This window comes from Rhinolophus hipposideros (assembly GCF_964194185.1).
Source record: "Rhinolophus hipposideros genome assembly, chromosome: 10".
NCBI lineage: Eukaryota > Metazoa > Chordata > Mammalia > Chiroptera > Rhinolophidae > Rhinolophus > Rhinolophus hipposideros.
Window position 1 is genome coordinate 78,757,758 of NC_138056.1, and position 22,132 is coordinate 78,779,889.

The 22,132-nt window shown below is 46.2% G+C and overlaps 1 protein-coding gene across 1 annotated transcript in view; it reads left to right on the plus strand.

The window, feature by feature from the left end:
• Positions 1-5,190: 5,190 nt before the first annotated feature.
• The window catches only part of LOC308503461 (uncharacterized protein), a gene marked incomplete at its 5' end in the record, with an annotated part of 53,414 nt that continues 36,472 nt past the window's right edge, over positions 5,191-22,132 (plus strand). Inside the window, 2 exons of the mRNA XM_081062737.1 lie at positions 5,191-5,540; positions 8,053-8,194. Of these exons, the coding sequence (XP_080918863.1) occupies positions 5,191-5,540; positions 8,053-8,194 (492 nt within the window). The remainder of the gene's footprint in view (positions 5,541-8,052; positions 8,195-22,132) is intronic.

Consider the following 22,132-nt stretch of genomic DNA (forward strand, 5'->3'; position numbering starts at 1 on the left):
GAGCACCCCTCTCCTGTCCGCCCCCAGCTCAGCTAGCTGCAGTGGTGCTATCCTTCTGTTCCGTTCGTTCAGCAAAATGTCAGTGTGGGAGCAAACCGAGAGTGAATGGGTCTTTCATGTGCCAATTAGTCATGTACCACTAACTGCTCGTGTATGATTTATGTGTGTGTGTGTGTGTGTGTGTGTGTGTGTGGTTTGTTATTTAACTTTTCATTTATTATGGTCGGTCTCTCCACTCAATTTTTATTAAGTTCCATGTGGGTCAGGACTGTCTTGTATTTAACTGGATTCCCCAGAGCACAAGACAGACACACAGTGTGTATTTAATAAGGTTTATGTGATGGATTGCCTCTTCTGGAGAGTGAAAGCAGCCCAGCCTCACCCAGGTCCCTCAAGCTCCCTCCAGGAAGAGCAGTAGTGGTGGAGGTGACAAGTCCTGATTGCTAAGTGTGTCCATCCCACGGACTGGCCTGACGGTCTCAGTTGACCTCCCCATCCAGGGCTCAGGGAATCCCTGGTGTGCCTCACCTTCCACTTTCATCTTCATGGGAAACGGCAACATCACCGCATGTGGGTGTGTGGTGTGAAGACATAAGGTGGGGTTCTCGCCTGGGCAGCTGTTTTGCTGCGTTGTTTTCCTGCCCCTTCCTGAGGAGATAAAATCTAGACAGGCTTGCGGTTCTCTCCCACCGACCCTCAAAGGCAACCAGCAACCAAGTTCCCATTACTCAGGCGCCTCCTCAGAATCACACCCCGTTTCAATATCTGTAATGAGATCCGGGTCATTTAAAAGCAGCAGCGAAGAAAAACGAAAAACGCAGCTTCCCAGAACACAGGGAAGATCAATGTCTCTGAGCTTCCCTTTCTTCTCTGAAGATCTCCAGGCAAAACTGATTTGCATGGGCTGCCGAGTCAGTACCTCACAGAGGGAGTCTCAAGCCTGAAGTTGCTGGAGATGCTGCCACCTTCCCCGGCCCTGGGAGATGAGGGGAGACGATGACCTAAGAGAGAACTCACTGTGGGGGTCGTAGGGGAGCCTAGGGAGAGGGAAGCACTGCTCTGGAAAGATAGAAGAATACAGTCATATATCCTTGAAGAGGGAGACACAGCTAAAAGGAACAAATGGCTATGCACACAAACCCTGCTTCCTACCTGGCTCTGTAATCAGATTCCAGTTGCAAGGTGCCCTACGGTAATGGACTAACTCCTCTGGAACCCAGGCTGAAGCAGAGGTGGTCTTTCATGCAAAGTGCAGAATTAGCCCTGCTCAGTGAGCCTGTGACTGGTTTGCTGATTCCTAGTGAGTTCTGCCAGCCCCAGCGGAGGAAATCACACCTTCTTCTTCCAAGCCTTCTCCTTCTCCTTTATTACTCTTCAGTCCCCCTCATTTTATAAGCTGGTGATACCAGTCACCTTGATGCAAATACTTAACTGAGAAATCAGAGAGAGTGAGTATAAAAGATAGCACTGTGCAGAGGGCTTAAAAGGACAGAGGGTAAAAGAATTAGAAATGTCTTTTTTTACTTAAAAAGAATCATGCTCTCCTGACCTTAGGTCTCAGAGGTCAGGCTGAGGAAAGGGAGAGAGAGAGAGAGAGAGAGAGAGAGAGAGAGAGAGAGAGAGAGAGAGAGAGAGAGAGAGAGAGAGAGAGACTGGGACTCCTTATTCATCTCCTGGTAAGAAAAACAGCAGGACAAAGAGGCAGTGTGCCCCCATGGGACCTAGGGATGGCCTCTCCAAGTGGCCAGTCCAACAGCCTCGCACAACACATCCACATGGAACAAATAAAAGAACTGGTCTCCAGAATGGAAGTCCACAGGTTTGGAGGGTGTGGAAAAGGGAAAGCTGGGGTATTACTGATGGGATAGCCTGGTTGGGGAAATGAGATTATACAGACTGAGTCGGTTCCTTTCCGGACCCCTGGTTAGAAAGAATTGAGTCTCTCCCTCTCTGACCTCTTCTTGGTTATGTAATTACATTTAATCCTAGGTAAGGTATGCCCCTCACTTGACGTCCCCCAGACTTCTGGGGGCTCTGACTTCCTGAGGTTAGATCAGAATAGATTTGAGAAGCCATCAGTCATGCCAATGGAATTGAATAATTTGAGGTACCTCAGGTAGACCCAGAGCACACCTTGGTTCTAGTTCAATACCCATGCCTCCCCCCAGTACATCTCAAACCCACCAAAAGGCACAGAAGGTGTCTGCCTAAGGCAGAACCGTGTGACCATCAGAGCGCAGGCTTTGGGGTCAGAGCCCCTGGTCTTGTATTCTGGCTGCACCATGTACTTTGTAACCTGGACAAAACCATTTGACTTCTCTGTACCTCATTTTCTCACATGTAGGAAGGGGATAACAATGGTCTTTGATAGGACTAAATGAGATACTGCGTGTGCCTAGCACTGTGCCTGGGCAGATCAAACGCTCAGTTACTAATAGTGATCCTTATTACTTTTATTCCTATTATCATTGTTTTCCCCCAGATTGGTAGCCTCAATGGGCCTGCAATGAGTCCTCGTAGAGTGTATTTTCGATGACGCGAGCCCCCCAGCACTTTCCAAGTCCCAGTAAACTCTTGAGGACGTCAGTATGCACAGTTTGCTATATGTTAGTTTAACCATGATGGTCAGGATAGTAACGTGCCGCCTGAGGGTGGGCCTACCTTTTGAGCAGAGTTTGGTGACTCCAACAATTCTGTCTTATGCCTCGGGGTCTGAACCAGCTTTTTCATAGACTGAGAGATTAACTACATGAACATGCCCTTGTCAAAGTTTTATCAACTCTGATGGAAGGATTGAACATGATATTAACGAGCAGCTCTGACTAGGTTTCTGCCAGTCACTGCTTTGCATGGCTGCCTCAGCTTCTCTTTCTCTTCCTCTTCCTGTCCTCCCTTTGCTGATCTGGACTCAGCTTGGTATTCTTGTCACATGGTCATTGCCCAGGTGAGCTCAGCTCAGCATGAAACAAACAGCTCATCTAAAGGCACCACACTGTCTGTAGAGGGAGGGATACCGCCCTCCTCAATCTCATCCTCTGACAAGTGGGCTCTTTCAGTTCCACTTCGCAAAAGCCAGGCAGAAAGGGTTTTCATCTAAGCGCGTGCAGCCCTCCAGTGGGGACCACAAGCCGCCCTTTGGGTGCTGGGTGGTCTGCACCCACTCCCTCATTGCACCGTCTGGGGGTTGACCACTCAGCTTTAAAAGATGTCTTGGCACAATGTTTTCAAAAGGCTTGTATGTTTGTTATTTTTTGAACTTCAGTTTGAGATCGATTTGGGTGTTCTCCAGAGGAGAGCCATGCTGATTTGGCATTCAACCGTTCTCGCTCCCACACTCTCCTCCCTGCTCCCAAGCGTCTTGAATCCCTGCTGCACCAGCTGCTGGTTTGTGCATCTGAGGCTTTTTCGTGTTCTTGGGCCGTGGGGCGTATTTTATAAACACACGGTCAGTTTACACTGCCTGGGAACTTAGGGGCTTTCCTCTCTGCGGGAAACAGCTGTGAGGAGCTTGACCAACCTTTGCTTTGTGGAGAGCAAGACGTCGCCTCTGATCATGCAGTGGGGCAGGTGCACTGGCTGGGTTCCTGTTATTATGCCTGAGGATTCTCCCAGAAACGCTAAGAAGGGAAGCTCATTATGCTCTCCTCCCTCGTTTCCAGTTCAGTTGTTCATAAGTGACTTTGCATACTACAAATCCCCCGCATGTGTTCACCTTCATACTATTTGCCAGCAGCACCTTCCACCTTCTGACTGCTGTGGGCCTCTGAGGTCACAGAATCATGGAATCAGAAAGCTGGAAGGGACGTCAGGAAAGTCATTCATCCAACAAACAAGATGAGCTCACTATGTACAAAGCACTGTACCAGATTTCATGGGTGAAGGAAGGTAAACAAGACCAAGTCTCTGCCTTGGTAGAAGAAAGACTTCTGGTTCTGTCCTCACCTCCTTGAAACCTTCTGTGACCCCCTCCGGCAGGCGCAGGTTGTCTTCCTTTATGGTCCCATGTCCCTCTGCTAACCACTATCATGACACCTACATGCTTCAGCGAAACAATCTCCATGTCTTTCTTCCTCATAGAATGTGAGCTTCTGGAGGGTAGGACATGCTGGATGACACTGAGATTCTGCAGCTCATATCATAAGGTTTTCATAAAGGTGAAATAAGAAGAGATATGCTTTGTTTATTAGCCACCAATAGTGGTAGATATTTGGATAAACACCCAAACAAGATGAGGTTGGTGGCTTCCAGAAGAGGAGAGAACTGGAAAAACCAGAGGGATACCACCAGTCTTGAAAGCCCAAGAGATCAGTCAAAATAGGATAGTCCAAGCTACTTCTCTCATGGACCTTCTGCAAACCTTCTCTGCTATGTCTGGAGAAGGTTGTATTCATTTGCTAGAACAGCATGACAAAGTACCGCAGACTAGGTGGTTTAAATAACAGGCATGTATTCTCTCACAATTCTGGAGGCTAGAAGTCTAAGATCGAAGGATAGTAAGACTGGTTTCTTCTGAGAACCTCTCTTCTTGGCTTGCAGATGACCACTTTCTCCCTGTGTCTTCACATGGCCTTTTCTCTAATCGCTTCTTCTGATAAGAACACCACTCCCCATTAGATTAGGGCCCACCTATATGACCTCATTTTACCTTAATTACCTTTCTTAAGACGTTGTCTCCAAATACAGTCATATTCTGAGGTACTGGGGGTTAGGACTTCAACATATGGATTGCTGGGCTCCAGGGGGCAGAGAGACATAATTCTGCCCATAATAGAGATCAACGCTCTTGCTCACAGAAGCGCCAGAGAGTTCCTGATAAAAGCCACAGCCAATCAATCCAGGATCCAAGAAATAGGCCTGTGACTTCCTCCCTTCTTGGCTGACTTACAACTCTGGAGATTCCAAGCTTCAACCAACACTGGTGGCCAAACATACCCTATTTTATCACCCCCATTTCCTGTAAATGCCTCCTCATCCCTTCACCTCCCAATAGCATTGGTACTACCTGAGGTTTCTGTAGTTGAGCCAGGGGCAAAAGAAGGTGTCAATGTGGGAAAAAAGTAAAGAAACATGTCTCCCTTGGGACTAGGATGGGAAATGACATTGATGGAGGTGATTTCCAAGGAGAGCTACTGGCTTGTTTCCCAAGCTCATAAGCAGAACATAGAGAAAAGATCCAAATGCCCTGGCTAGATGGAGGAGAGCCAAGCCACCAACAAGCACCAGCAGTGCATTGCTGACTGCCAGCCAGCAGGAACCAAGATGGAGTGGAGAGAGAGGCATGGCAGCCGGATGGCCCTGCCCGCACCACAGTCCCTGCCGTTGGCTCGTGCAGGGTCATGCGTTCTCGGCAGCCTCGGTTCCCAGGGCTGTTCTTCACTGTTGGGTGCCAGGTGGCTAAATGTCATGTTGGAAAAGAGTACAGGATGCAAGCTTCCAGATCAACCGAATCATTGTAACAGACTTGGCTTAGCGTGGCTGCACAATGCCCAACAGCAGGGAGATGTTGCTGACTCAGCACAGGGGAGTTCAAGGACAGGCAGGTGAGGGAGTGGCTGGGGGTGGAGCTCGCCCACTAAGACAACTGGAGTGGCCTAGAGATGCACAGAGCTCAGCCAGCAAGCTGCCACCCAGTTCTCTAGAGGAAGCCAACTTCACAGGCAGGTGGCTCAGCTGCCCCAGAGCCAGGTTTCAAGGTGCGAAGTCCTGGAGGACTTGCAGAATCCAGATGCAGACTTCTCCAGATGTTAGAGCTTCTCCAAAACCATTCCAAGTAGTCCGGATGACCTGCTTCTGAAATTGCATCTATGGCAGGGTAGACCAAGTTCAGAAGCCTAGCTCTGGAGCTATAACTCAGGAGATGATAGCCAACAAACTTCCCTGGACCAGGTGGCATTCTGGGCTTTGCCTGGAGAAAGCCACATTTTTCGCACAAATACTAGAAGGCTAACAATCAGGAGGAAGAAGGCAGGGGGCCTGGTAGGAAATGGACCCTACCTTAGCAGGAGCAGATAAAAACAGGAGGAGATGAAACTAATGATCATCTTACAAGAGGTGAGCATCAAAAATCATAGGCTCTGCATGTAAAACTCCTTAGTCCACCTGTGGTTCTCCCCTTCCATGGGTAAGAACAGCACCTACACATTCTGGGGCAGGATTCTGTCAGCTAGAAGGTGGGAAGGATTCCTCTGGCAACATGATAGGCCCATTCGTTCACTCATCAGCACATATTGTTGAACACCTAATTTGTGCCTGGCACTGTGCTAGGTTGTAAACAAGATCAACTCATAAGCCCTACCCTCATGAAGCTCACATTCTAGCAGAGAAAAGATAATCAATTATACAATTCAAGCTATTTATAATTGTCACAAATGCTATCGGAGGCTTTGAGAGCATATGATAGGTCCTAGTCTGGGAGGTCTGAGAAGGCTTCCATGGAAATGACGCCTAGCCTGGGCTCTGAAAGATAAGTGGGAATTACCTAGATAAAAGGATGGGATGAGGAGAGGGAAGAACATGCAAGGAAAAAGGAGAAACACATGCAAAGACCTTGAAGTTGGAAAGAGCATGACAGAATCAAGAAACTAAGAGATCCAGAGTGACAGGAGTCCAAAGAATGATGTGAGATGGGCCTAAAGAGCATCCTTCTCTGGAAGGTCATATTATGTGAGGCCTTGCAGACTTTCTAAAGGGTTTTGATCTTTATCTATGATCAGTGAGGAGCCGTAAAAAGACTTGAAGGAGGAAGAGGTGACATAACTAGGTATGCCAACCTAAGCACTTAGGCCTCCCTTCTTACCTAATGTTACAGATGGGGAGACTAGACCTTGTGTCTGGGTCCATCATGATCTGAAAACTCTACATTGGACAACTCAAGAGAATTAGTTTGTTTCTAGTGAGCAGAGCAAGCCAAGTCATTTGCAATGATAAAGTTTAGGTTTGCACTTGTGTGTGCAGAAGGGCTGCACACACAAGTCCCTGTGGGCTCCAACCTAGGCCACACATTAACTGGTGTCGGCACTGCAGAGAGTCCACAGCATCCAGGATTCAGGAAAGAGAAAGTGAGGCAGGCTTCAACAGCACTGCTCCACACTGAGGCCTACAGGTGAGAGATGTGACAGGTGACAGTGCTTTTTTCATGGTACCATTGAGATCAAACTCATGGGACTTACAAAGCACGCGAGCTACTCTCCATCTCTGAAACTCTGTGGTTCACAGCAAATTCCATCACAAACAAGAAGGCAGTCTCTTCTCCTTTCACCCAAAGGGAATGTCTAATCCCCCGGTCTGGTAGAATTTTCCTAACTGCTCTGAGCCACACAGGCTCTTCTCTGACCCCAAACAGGAAGAATGTAGAGAGGGTCCTTCTGGTCCCAGGGAACTTCAAAAAGAATTCCAGCAAATTCTTCACCCACCTCTGAGCCAACCACCCTCCCTGGCACCCCAGTGTTCATGCCCAAGGTGCAAAGATTCGTCTTAGAAGTCATTAATAAGAGTAGAGTGATTCTGGATAAGACTACATGGCCCCACTTCTGTGGGCTTCTTTCCCACCTGCCCGTGAGAAATGGCTCCTGAGCTCAGCCTCTCACACCTTCCTGCCCCCTCCTGCTCCAAAGCCTGGACTCACACGAGCCAGTCTCATCTCACACACATGCAGGACTGACGACAAACCCAATGTCCTGTCCACAGGCTTCCCACAGCCTCATCTAGCATGAAACAGAGGTGGAGAAGCGGCTGTGCGACCTTCTGAGAAAGGGAAAATGCAAGTATCACCTGAGTATAAGACCTGCAGGAGATGGACATTCATGCAACTCACACCACCTCCCAGCACAAGAGTCCTGGGGACAGACATGCACATACACGTCTGTCCCACAAATGCTCACATGGCCACCGCAAGCACTGAAACAGAAGAATGTGTCCCTTTATCTCACCCTCATCTCCCCCCAGTCGAAAGCTGGGGGTCAGGTGCCTGGCAAAATAGTCAACCTGAGTCCAGAAGAAACTGTTACCACTTGGAAACATTCTCATCTAGAACCTTCCTGCCTTTGGCTGCAGATTGGCCAGGACCAGAGCAAGGCACCTCCTTGAGGGCCGCTCAGTGAGCGTGGACACGAGGCAGTTTCACAGGGCACATTCAGGGACTCCAGGTTCCATGCTGGGCCCCGCTGCAGCCAGACCCTGTGTGAGGACTATTCCAGTATGTAGGTGCTGTGGCAGCTACAGTCTTAGTGAGACCACACCCCTTCCTCCCTTTCCTCCTCACTAAGACACCCTAAGTCAGGACATTCGTGCAATTTGTGTGTGTGCTTAGCCTGAGCACCTTTCCAATCCTTGGGCACCAGACAAAATGGATTTCCACTTCTTTTCCAGGTGAGGCTCCAACAGCCTGTGATTTTTTTATCTATTCTTGAATAGTAATTCAGCGCATGCCTACAAAAGAGAGCCCCCTTTGGCCACTCCCCAAACCCCTCCTGAGGTCCCCAGACAGACCCACACCCCACAGGCAGGAAGAGGAAGCACTACAGTGACAGAGCTCCCCCTGCTGACAGCTCAGTGTGGTGGCAGGCCCAGGAAGGCCTGTGGGGTGAGTCTCTCTTCTAATCAACGTTCTGTGAAACTTGGTTCCCTGAATACCTTCTGGCTCCCCTCAATCCACCACTCCCAAATAAGTACAGCTTATCCAGGAGATCTTGAGAAGCAAATTTCTTTATGTCGGTGCCAAGGCTCCCCAGACAACACAGAAGGCAGAGCTTGAAATGACACCGAGGCCAGGCCCTTAACTCAGTACTGGGCCAGACAGATGGGATGTGTTCCAGGGTCCTCAATGCACCGAGCTCAAAGAATCATGTGTGCCAGGAGATTCAAATAAGTGCCCACGCTGACCGCCACCCAGAGAGCTGGCTTACCCCTCCCCAAAGGACTTCTTAGACACTTTGCCCACCTCTCACACTAAGCACATGCCTACAGCTTCTGAGGGACCCGTTGATGTCCATGAAATGAGTAACAATATAATGTACTTGGTTCTCAGCATACATGACATTGGTTATCTCATTTAATGCTCAACACCTCTACAATCCCCCTGCTCATTACGCAGATGTCACCAATCAGATGAGGAAACTGAGGCATGGAGAGATGAGGTCATGTGCCAGAGCTATTGAGCTGAGGACCCTAAGGAGTAGGCATCTGGGAACTAGGAAACCTCTGAGGCCTGAGATCTCAGGATCCTGCCAGACAAAAGAACCAAACTTTTCCTTCTTAGGCACTGAGTTCACCATAGGAAGCCTCCTCAGATCTGTACAGCCTTAGAGCCACCAACACTCCTGGAGAAGCAAAACAGAGGAGGGGAATTAGTACAGGCTCATAGACTTGACTGGCCTCTCCTGTCCTGACCATCACTATGAAATGCATCTTCAGGAGGGTCCAGGAGAGCTGTCAACTGGAAGGATGATAAGCTCTTCACGGGTTCGACCTCAGGGCATCTCCCGTCACAGCCCAGGTCGGTATAACCCTGTGCCCACACCACTTGGTGTAGGATTCACCTCGAGGTAAATTTTGCTGTAAGACAACAAATGCTAATTTGTTCACAGTTATGAGAGTTAATTAATCAATGCAGCAGCAGCAGCATAAATGAATGCTAATTGGCCTCAAAGTTATTCATCATCATTAAAGCTGAAAGATTGTGTGGTTACTAATCAACCAGACTTAAAGATAAGAGTAAAATATTTACCAGTCAGTTAGGTATTCATTTATTAATTCAGTAGATTTTACCTATAATAGTACCTTCCTGAGGAAAACATTGTATTAGGTGAAAAGATGAAATAAAATATCCCTGAAAAGATGAATAAAATATCCCTGTCCTCAAATAATTCAAACCTTAGTAGAGCACGATATGAGAAGTCCTCAAATATGCCAAGTGCCACTGGAGGGTAAAAACTGCCATGACAGTACAGAGAGGGGCTGATCATGTTCCTCTAGGCAATCACAGAGGACTTCATGAAGGAGGTGAGACTTGGGCTGGATCTTGAAAAGTGGGTAGAAGTAGAACAGACAGAGATGGTGGAACATGCATTCCAGGGAGAACATGTACAGTGGCAGAGGTGGGGGAAATGAAGGGTATTTTTTGGAAGCAGTGAGGATTTCTGATAGTAGCAGCATTTGTGTATAGGGAATAGTCCACAAGCATTGCTCAGGCCTGCCATGTGCCAGGCTGTGTGCTACAGGCAGGCTCTATACCAATCGTGGGGATACACCACTAAACAAAACAAGGTCTCTGACCTCACAGAGCTACAGTCCCTCCAAGGATAAGGCTGAAAAGGAAGATGGAGAACCCCCAATTCTGCCCTTTGAAGTAGTTTGGGGATTTTCAAGTTGGCACTAGGGAGTTAGTGACAGTTTTTCATATTGAAAGGTTGTGATCAGAGCCCTTTGGAAGATTGATCTGGCCCCAGAGTATAAGGCAAATTTCAGAAGAAAGAAGCAAAAATTTGAAAGTCCTGTTAGGAAGCTATTGCAATAACTTAGATAAGACATGATGACCAAAACCATGGTGACAAGTAAAAAGGAAAATAAAGGTATGAATGGAACAAACACTACCCAGATAGACTATACTGAATTTGGGAATTAGCTGGATGCAGAAGCAGGACGAGGAAAGCATCAAACTGAACTGGGCTCTAGAGCCCATGTGACTTAGAGAATGCTGGTGCCGTTAAAGTCAAGAGGAACACATTGGGATGGAAAGATGATGCGTTCAGGGAGGGTATGCCCAATGTCTTGCCCACCAAGGAGGCAAGGGATGTTCCATTCAAAGAGAGATGAGAATAGCCAAGAAACCAAGAAGAGAGGGCCAGTGGGAAGGGAAGGGAAATGTAAAAATGGCAAAGGAGGGCTAGATAGTGAGCAGTTACATCTCCTCAAAACCCTGGCACTTATTGTTGTCTCTACATGTCTCCAGAACTCTTTAAAATACACCTTCTCTCCTAAAAACCATAGCTTCTCCCCCAGAAGACCATGCAACAGAGAATACAGTAGAAACATGTGTGACAAATGTGGTGGGGATATTGAAAGGGATTTGGATTCTAGTGGTCGTGGGTGGCCCAGGGTTTTCATCTCCAATGTCCCTGGCAGTTCTCATACTTTACCTTGGCTTTTCCTCTGACAGTGATTCTCCTTCCATGTTCCAGAGACCCCAACTGCTGGTCCAAAGATCCTGACTCATCAGTTTTCCCATTACCCCCAGAGTCCAGGCTGGTCCTATTCCAGATGATGGCTACCACTGGCATCAGAAGGAGCAGATCAGAAGTCACGCTCTTGGCCCACACCCAGGGCCTCTTACCTCTTACCCCTTTACCCCCTATCACACTACATCAGAGGCAGGCAGGCCCAGGCAGGTCTGGAATGGCAGCTCCCAGGCTGGGATGGGAAAGTGACCTTTCCTCGGAGTTTACTCCAAGTGCATGTGCTCTAACAGAGCATGTCCTTTGGGACCGACCTCACAGGGACTGTGGTTGGCACAATTAGGACATTTCTCAGGCTTCCAGCAGCCAAATACAAGCATCTCCAATTTGCAACCCACCACCAGTCTCAAAAACAGAATGAAAATCAATTTCTACAAAGGAATTGATTTGCTTGGAGACCTAGAATTCCCTCAGTGGCAGAGTTTCTTCACAGATGGGTAAGAAAAGTCACTGCTGCCTCCATTTTCCTATTGGAACATGTCTTTTCTCTCATGATGCCATTAAACAAACCCCGGCAAATTGAAAAATAATTATTAAATGATCAGTTCTCTACACATCTCCAGCCCAGGAGATTAGAGGAAAAATGAGATCCAAGCACAGAACGATTCTCCTCTTTCCGGAGAAAGGCAGCCACATTATAGACTCTCTGAGCTGTGGAACGAAGCAGGATCCTCCAAGAGAGGCCAGGAGAGAGATGGTCGGCAGGCCAGGAGCGTCATCGTCACTCCGCCGACATTGCCGATGACCCAAATAACCGACCTCGGCTCACAGCTCGCAAAGTGCTCTTACCTCATTCAGGCAATATATGGCTAACTCCACATGAAAGGGCAGAAGAATAAAAAGGGATTTTTCCTAATAAATATTCTTTTGCAGCTAATCCACCCTTTGTAACTGTCAGGCTTCATGGGGCTGGCAATGAGCCCATCAGATAACAATGCAGCTGTGACCTGAGAAACGTGAGAAGAGAAGCAGATTAATAAAGATGAAAAACATGTTTGGTAACTGTGTCTGAGGGGAGGTGTGAGGGGAGTCCTCAGAGGGATACCCTGACAGCTCAGGGACCCCAAAACCAATGCCACCCAGAAGCTGCGCTACCCCACAGGGTGGGGGTCAGATGTGTGGGCCCTGAAAGTAATCAGCTGGTTTCTCTTACTTTTCGCACAGGTGTTTGCTTGCTGAGCCTTCCTGAGCTGGCTTAATGGCAAATGGCCACAAAATGGCAGAGCTGTCACATCACAAAAGGCACATTCTTTTGGTGTCTCTGATCCCCAGCGTTAAACTGAGGACACACACAGCTCTGCTGGGAGGCAACCCGAGGCAGTATCACGCTGCCCTCCCACTCTGACAATTCCCCGATAAGCAGCTCCCTCTGAGGATGAAGTGGTAGAGAGAGGGATTTGACCAATGACCATGAGTTAGGACAAACGGCCCGACAAGTTTATGGGTAAGGTGGAGATACCAGGGCAGAAAATTTCTGAGTTAGGGCTGTCCTGAAAATTCTAGGATTTGTACGACTGATCAAGTATAGAATGGCAATACTGGACTTCTTGGCTAATGGATGTGATAAGGAATGTGACATAGATAAAAGAAGAAGAAGATGATGAATGAATTGAGTTCCTTGTTTACATCTCCACCTGTTCCTCCAATCTCCCTCCCTCCATCACTGTCTATAATTATATCGTAAAGAACGATCTCCCGCAAACCAGCCCTCAGGATTTCTTCAAACCCAGCCGCGTGCTTCCTGCTGCTTTTCTTTGCATCCCTGTGCTGTGAGCCTACACAGGCCGTGCTGACCGACAGAGCTTTTCAGAGCCTCCAATCACAGATCCTCCTCTTCTACCCAAAAGGAACTGGAAACTGCAGGCTTGGGCTCCACAGTAACCACATGGGGAACAGCAGGCCAGTGGGGACAATAATCAGGCATCACTAGTGCCGTTCCCCATCCAGTTAAACTGCGGCCTGCAGGCCCAGAGCCCCAGGACACAAAGCCCGATGTTAAATTTTTATTGACTCCCCTCCACTATCCACCATTCTCTCCTGTGGGGAGTTACTCCTAGCCCTTGGTCATCAGCTGTCTGGAGCAGTTCAAGAAAAGTGGCCATACAGGCATTCACTCAGCTCCCTGAAAAGTCAGTGTGAATGATACCAGCATGACAGACACCAGTGTGAGAGACAGGAAGTGCTCCAGGGCCAGCCTCTGATAACCAGGAAGACAGAGGGAGGGTCTTGGCAGCTCAAGGAAGAGTAGGTCCAATGATAGACCACTAAATAATTAAGCAAAATTATAAGCGCTATATTAGACCACTCAGTATGGTCCAAGGAGTGTTCTAAATTTTTTCCATCCACTACTTTGTCCCATCGTCACAACCTACTTTTTTTTATTCAGATAAAAGTCACATAACATAAAATTCACCGTTTTACTTTTTATCTTTTTAATATTTAAGTATAGTTGGTATGCAATATTATGTTAGTTATATTAGTTTTAGGTGTACACTATAGTGATTTGACAATTTTATACCTTACAATGTGATCACCTCATTAATTCTATTATTCATCTGTCACCATGGGAACTTATCACGTAATATTATTGATTATATTCTCCTTAACCTTTTTCACTCATCCTCTCCCCTCTGGCAACCATACCTTTGGTCTCTGTTTCTATGCGTCCATTTTTGTTTTCTTTTGTTTGTTTAGTGTTTTTTTAGACTCCACATAAAAGTGAAACTATACAGTGTTTGTCTTTCTCTGTTTGATTTATTTCACTTAGCATAACACCCTCTAGGTTCATCCATGTTGTCGCAAATGGCAAGATTACGTTTGTTTTTATTGCTGTGTTATATATGTTATATATTATACATTATATATTATATATTTATATATATATAGATATATCATATATATCTATATATAGATATATATCACACATCTTCTCTACTCATTCATCTATCAATGGACATCTAGGTTGCTTCCATATCTTGTCTATTATAAACAACGCCACGAAGAACATAAAGATGCATATATCTTTTCAAATTAGCATTTTCATTTCCTTTGGATACTCAGAAGTGGAATTGCTGAGTCATATGGTGGATCTGTTTTTAATTTTGGGGGGAATCTCCATAGTGTTTTCTATAATGGCTGAACCAATTTGTTCTGCCACCAACAGTGGAAAAGAATTCCCTTTTCTCCACATCCTTGCCAACACATGTTATAGTTGACTTTTTGATAATAACCATTATGACTGGTGTGAGGTGGTATCTCATTGTGGTTTTGTTTTGCATGTTTCTGATGATTATTGATGTTGAGCATCATTTCACATGTCTGTTGTCATCTGTATGTCTTCTTTGGAGAAATGTCTTTTCATGTCTTCTGCCCATTTTTTACTTGGATTATTTATTTTTATGCTATTGAGTTGTATGAGTTCCTTGTATATTTTGGATATCAGCCTCTTATCAGATATATCATTTGCAAATATATTCTCCCATTCAGTAGGCTGTCTTTTTGTTTTGTTGGAGGCTTCCTTGGATGTACAGAAGATTTTTAGTTTGATGAAGTCCCATTTATTTTTTCTTTTGTTTCCCTTGATCCAAAAAGGTATTCTCAGACTGATGTCAAATACTACGTAGTTTACTACCTATGTTGTATTCTAACAGTTTTATGGTTTCAGGCCTTACATTTAAGTCTTTAATCCATTTGGAGTTTATTTTTGTATATACTGTAAGAGAGTGGTCCATTTTCAGGTTTTTGCATGTATCTGTACTTTTCCCAACACCATTTATTGAAGAGGCTGTCATTTCTCCATTGTATATTCTTGCTTCCTTTCTCACAGATTAGTTGACCATGGGTTTATCTCTGGACCTTCTATTCTGTTCCATTGATCTATGTGTCTGTTTTTATGCCAGTACCATGTTGTTTTGATACTATAGCCTTGTAGTATAGTTTGAAATCAGGGAGTGTGATACCTCCAACTTTGTTCTTCTTTCTCAAGATGGCTTTGGTTATTTGTGGTCTTTTGTAGTTCCATATAAATTTTAGGATTATTTATTCTAGTTCTGAGAAGAATGCCATTGGTATTTTGATAGGGATTGCATTGAATCTCTAGATTGCTTTGAGTAATATGGTCATTCTAACAATTAAAAATCACCATTTTAAATATTTATAAGTATATAATTTTGTGACTTCCAGTACATTCATAATGTTGTGCAACCATCCCCCTATTTAATTCCAGAACATTTTTATCAGCCCCCAAATCAAGCACCATGTCTTTTAAGCAGTTACTCACAAGAACCTGCTTTTGAGGTAGTGACCCCTACTGACAAAGCTTAGCATCATGCTTGCTGGAGGGAGAAATGTTTAGAGACCAACCAGTGTTGCAGAGCAAGTACTGGAAGGTGAACTTGGAGCCAGAGGCAATAAATAGATAAAAGGCACATTATTCAAATTTTGCACATGAGGAAATAGAGCATGGGACGTTAAGTAACTTGCTCCAGGTCACACAAGTGAAGTCAGGCTGTCTGACTCCAGAATGAGGCAGATACTTCTATCTGGAAGATAAAGGCTAAGAAGAAAGATGTTTCATATCTTCTCAATGATAAACAGTACAGATGAGGTGTCCATGAATTTGCTGACTAAACCTGAAGATATTAGGGAAAAAGGCACATTTATGAAACTTTGAACCAGACAGTTTTACAAAATTGAATGGAAGCACTCAAGAAGATTAGTAAACCTGTGAAAATTCATTATATAGAGAGACATGAGCCCGCCTAAATAGGCCAAGAATTTCAGTAGCAAATAATGAGAATTTGCTGAGCAAAGTACCATATGAGGCACAATGGACAATATAAAGAAATGACTCCCCAACTTCTCCTTCAATGGCTCCCACTTAATTTCTCATATCTTCCCAGATTATGCTCTCTATTCAAGCCCTGATGTATAGCCTACTGTCATCATACATTCCTTAGTCTTTCGGGGCTCTGTATTGTTGTTTTTTGTTTTGTTTTCCATCTATAGAGGATTCTTTTCTCTTCTTAATTTATCTAAATCCTGTCCCTTCTGATTAGCACAGGCCTTGGTGAACTCTTTTATTTGAATGCAGAAAAGACACAACAATAATAATAGTACTTAACAGTTATAATTAACACAATAATAATAGTTATTAACACCTTGCCATGTGTCATGCACTGTGATACGCACTTTTCAATGCATGACGTCATTTAATCCTCACAAAAGAACCCAGATGAGGAAACTGATACCTAGAGAGGTTGGAAAACTTACTCAAAGTCATAAAGCACTAAATGGCAGATCCAAGATTAGAATGTGGTCTTTGTGATTCCAGAACCTAATCTCTTAACCACCGTATTATGGGGCCTCTCAACTGAGTCTGGCCATCTGTAGCCCTTCATCATATAGAGCTAATATCGTCTCCTCATTATTCCATACATACTAGCCTTTCCTTCCTACCAGGTTACTTCAAAGACAGGTGCCATGATATAAAAGCAGTTCAGCACAGTGCCTCACATGTACAAATCCATCTCCTTCTTCTCACTGTGCCCCCAAAGTGTCCATGTCAGTGCTGAAATGGTTCCACCTCCAGAAGCAGAAATTAATGGATTTGTCTGAAGGGAGAACTGGTCCTTGCACTTTGATCCAGAGGATAAAGGAGGAATGTAGTTTCAGTAATGTACTAAGAGGTGAACTGGGGGTGGGGAAGTGCAATGCAAGCTGCACACGCTGCTTTGTGGCTGGCCTCGAACCCCGGGCTCAGCATGAATGTCAGCCTACTAATAACAACAACAGTCCCATTTTTCAAACCTCTGATATGTGTTAGACCCTGTCATAAGCTCTGAATTCACACAGCTCATGAGTCTACGTACTGAACCTACAAGGTAGGTGGTGTTATTATCGCTCCTTTATGGGTGAAGAAATCAAAATTCAGAGAAGTAACTTTTCTAAAAGTTCCTAGCTGCTAAATAGTAATTTTAGAATTTGAACTCAAGGTTTTCTGATTCCAAAATCAAAGAGGAGAGGAAGACCCCCAAAAAACTATTTAAGGAATAGCACTTCTCACCTGAGTTCAAATATTCAACTTTGATAAACTTTTCATATTATCAAATATTCATGACATATAAAGAGGTGTTAGGTGATATATAAAAGATATGGCCACTGCTGTGGAAACGCTCACAATTTAGGCAAGAGGATAGATGAAGGGAAAGAACTGGGACCACTGCCAGGGTCGGGCAACAACGAAATGGGCTGCTTTGTGAGGGAGCTGATGGGAGTAGAGTAAAAGCACAGGAAATTTAGGTAAGGGATCTGATTAGACAAAGTCTAATTTGTTTTCCAACACTAATATTCTGTCCTTCTGTTAATTGGCCAACAGTCAATGGGAGATGTAAGAAGTCAATTCTAGCAAGGTTCAGAGCTGAGGACACACGCTTCATAGCCATCAGCACAAAAGTAGTAGATGCTGTCACAAGAGTGGCTGGGGTCCCAGTGCAGGACACGGAGAGGGATCAGAGCAGAAGCCAGAGAACTGGATAGCAAGGAACACTGAGAATAGAGCCAAGGAGACTGTCAGAGATAAGGAGAATATAACAAGCTGGTCAGAGGGCGGCAGCAAGAGGGAGAATAGCTCAGTGCAAATCAGTGAGCCCTTAGGAGTAGCTACTTTTCATGCCTTTGACATTCTAGTCATTAACAAGTATTCCTTGAGTGCTACTCTGTGCCAAGCTCTGTTCCTGGAGCTAGAAAGACAGCAATGAACACACAAGTAAAACCCAGCTCTCTTTACGCTGACACTCTTGGGGAATGCTTATGAACGGGGCATTTCATTGTGGGGTGACATAGAGCATGATCCCTATGCCCAAATCAGTCAAAGCTGGCCTATGGATACTAAACAAACACATGGCAAGCTAAATTGCAATCCAATATTTAAGTAAGATGTAAAGAAAATAAAGGGAAAAAAAACTAGCAAGTCAAATAAAATTGTGTCCTGCCAGGTAGAACACGTTCGAAGGCAGGGAAGAATGCTAAACAAATTTAATTGAATACTGCTCTAGGCTATTTAAAAAATAAACATTCATATTTTTCAGAAACTGAATCTTATTACTGCTACTTCTCAAATAATAGATGTGCCGCTCCTAGGAGTAGTTCTAGGAGCCCTGTCATCTCAGCTGGGCCCAGTCAGGCAGACTTTCCAGAAGGGGAGACAGGAAGGAGCTGGTGTTCAGAATTCATTCATAAACCAGCATTTATTGTTCACACTGGGTCAATGACATAAAATGGTCATAAGATGTACACCAAAGATAGAAGGGATCTTAAAGATGATCCAGCCTGTTTTCTTTATTTTATAAATGAAGAAACTGAGGCATGGGATATAAACTGTTTTGCCCGTGCTTAATTGATGTCATCGACAGACTCAAATCCAAGTTTTCTAGTGAGCTCTCTTCCTCCGGATAGAAAAAGGACCATCTGTCCAGGAAGAGGTGGGGAGACAGGGAATTTCTGAGGGCCTCCTCGACAATATCTTTATTGACCCACCTCACCTATCACTCTCCCTGCCTCACTCTTTTTCATCAGCCATTCCAATTCTGGCTGCAGAATATAAGATTTCACCGGCAGGTCTCTACAGTTCAGACCTCAACTGGTCCTGGGAGTCTCCAGCAAGATGAAACTCAGAAAGACTGGTGCAGGCTTCCCCAGGGCTGCTGACTTCTGACCAGAACTCTGAAGTGTAGCAGTACATGCCCTGGAGGATCCAAAACCCATCTCAGCTTCTCAAAGCAAACAGAGATGAGGGCACCAGGCATAGGCAATGGCAAAAGACCTCTTTTGGTGGTTTTCTTGGCTGCAATGCACCTGCACCAGCACCACCCAGGGTTCGGAAGGAAATCCAACAACCCAGCCCCGGTCTCCACTGGGCCAAGGGAAGCGTCAAGCCTACTCTGTTCTCAAGGGCTGAGACCAGGGGTGAGCAAGATATCTAGGGTAGTGTTGGACAACACGAGGCCTCTTGGGGGTGGGTGGGGACTGGAGAAGGTCGGCTGCCACGACAGGTGGGAAGGGGAAGAAGGACTCCTGTTTCCCTGGAGGCTGCACCCTGCCCTGCAGAGAGCAGTTCCCCAGAAATGATACTTGAGGGCCTGGCTTGGGGCCACGAGAGCATAGAGCTGAGGGTTTGGTTTCCTTTTTACAAATGGAGGCAGGCAAGGAAAGGAATTCTTTGGCTGAGTAACACAATACTTGTGGGTCCAGCCTACCAGGTTTGGCCCTGGGAAGAGCAAACAAGCTGCCTGCCCTGTCCCAACAGGTTTGTGGACACTGGCTGCCAGCTGCCATTCACTGTGCTGAGGTGTGGACATGGAAGGAGAGGAAAGAAGCCAATCCTGGAGCAGTGGGGATGCTGGGGAAGCTCTCTACCCTAGTCCAGCCTCAACCCCCCAGAGCAAGGCCAGGGCCCAGCACTTACTGACACCAAACCATTAGCTGTAACTCGGTACCTTCACCTGAACTGATGCTATCTCAGTTCCCACTTTCCTCACTGACCCAGGCCCCAGAACACAACTGTAAGTCCAGGGTTTCTTCTCTATACACCCCATAAATTGAGGGACTTACCCAACGCTACCTGCCCAGATGGTGAGCCTCACGTATGCATATGTGTTCTGCATGTCACAAGCCAGGAGCAAGTACCCATGACCCAAATGGTCAGCCACAGAAGTAAAATGTTAACAACAATAGCATTCCTGAAATAGTCTACAATTTACAACGTACTTTTTATAAATATTTCTGTCCTCCTAACGACATTCTAAGTTAGGCATCATCATCTCCCCATTTTACAGATACAGAAGGAAGAGGCTCAAACAGGCATTCATTGCAATGGCAAAGTCAGGTCTTGACCCCAAGCTACCTAACTCTACTATTCACACTGGATCTGGCGCTACACACTCAGCGTCTTGCTCATTGGTATTGGCGGTCAGTAGAAGGGGTTATAACTGACTACAGCTTTTCTACCCCTGGCCTTCCAAACCTGGCATCTGAATGAATGAGAGGGTCTCACCTGGCAGCCTGAGTACATACTTGGGTACAGACCTCCCTGACCCCTGCACCCGCAGGCAGCCAGCCCAGGCCACAGCACAGCAGAGTCCCCACCCACTGGCAGGCGCAGGCGCACCTCTCCCTCCACCCACCCTGCCACACACTTCAGACCAGCACCCTCCATGCTGTTTGTTTTGCTGAGAGTTTCCGTTGGCTCGCGTGTGGGTGTTTGTTGTATTTCTTCTGCAGATGGCAGGCAGCGTGCCCTCCCCGCCATCACCCCATCCCGAGGGCTGTGTGGAAAGCAGACGCTGCAGGACAGAACAAAAGCCTAACAGGTGAACAGCCCGTCTGCCGGCATCTTTTATCCAACCCAAGTCCAGACAATATCTTTACAAAATTCCTTTCAACTCCCCCATCATCTGGGGCTCTGCCTGGCTGGCTCCCAATCAACTGGAGCCCCCAACATGCCCCCACCCTCATAGAGACATCTGCTCTTCTCATGGGGCAAAGGACACACAGTTCCTAAAAGCAATTTGCTTTGTTTGGGGCAGGAGTTTATTTTGTTCTGGTTTTTTTTTTTTTTTTTGGCTTTAATCTATTAGGTCCCCTCAGAACCCAGAGACCCCCATGCTCACAGAAACTTCTAGCAAAAAGAGAGGGGTGTATTGATCTGTGGAAGGCAGAAGACAATTCTCATCCTCCATGTTCAGATCTCCCCTCAGCAGAAGGGCCCACAGTGACCCTCCAATTTTACTGCCCCTGAAAATGTCCTTGATGCTAGAAAAGGATGGAATTTCTCTGCTTTTAAAGCAAATGTATCTCATTCCCAAATTCCCATCTGGCCCCAAGAGCTGTGCTCAGCTTGGCAATACTCTGGCAATACTGTGGGCCAATGCCAGCTAGCACAGGATACAGGGGCTGGCAATCTTCTGAGTGTCCTTCTGCCCATGCCTGAGCAAGAGGTTCCGTAGTGAATACCTGCAGCCATTCCCTGTACCCCCACCACTGCCCAGTGATCAGGAACCAGGCCGACACCCCAGTTTTCAACCTGTGGTCTCTTACCTGCTTCTACCACTCTGCCCAGGTTCTCAAATTGATGGCTTGACTACCCAGAGCTCCTGGGTTTTCTTTTCAGCCCCAGTCATTTCTTGGGTGATCTCCATCAGCAACACATCTTACAGCTCAAAGGCGCATCTCATTCCACCCTCATGCTCAGCTCAGATCTGCAGGACCCCAGATAGGTCCAGCGTCTGGCGGGCCGAGAAACTAAAGTCTACTACTCCTGACCCCTGCTGGACAATGTTTTTGCCCACCTGGAAGTAAGACCTTGGAGATGTCCAAGCCAACCCTGTTATCAAGGACCTAGAAGCAGCTAAAGATGCTGCTTAAGGGAAAAGGCAAAGAAACATGCCAGGGCGTCCATAGAGCCATCAGCAGGCAGGCAACAGGAGTCTCCGGGGCCACCCACTGGCAGTTCTGCAGATGCTGACACAGGGTCCCAGGCTCCTGAGACTGGACTCCATAGTTTGTGGGTTAAACTGCTGACTCCAACTCATGCAGGCCAAATGCGAGCACAGAAAGAGAACTTGGGCCTTGATGTGCAGAGGCTGCTTTGCCCAGTCCCTAAAGACACAATGGGACCCAGAGCACATTGGCAGCCTGCACCCTGTGCTTTCCAACTTGAACCCCTTGGTTCCCCAGCTCCTACCCTCTCACCTTCCCTGGCCTCCAGACCTTCAAGGCCTGGCCCCTTCCTAACTGAAGCCAAACCTTGTCTTAGGGCATTTCTTCCAGTGCTTACCAAATTCCGCCAGGTATTTTAGTTATCTAAGTACACATTTTATCTGTAAAATCCTGAAGGACAGAGC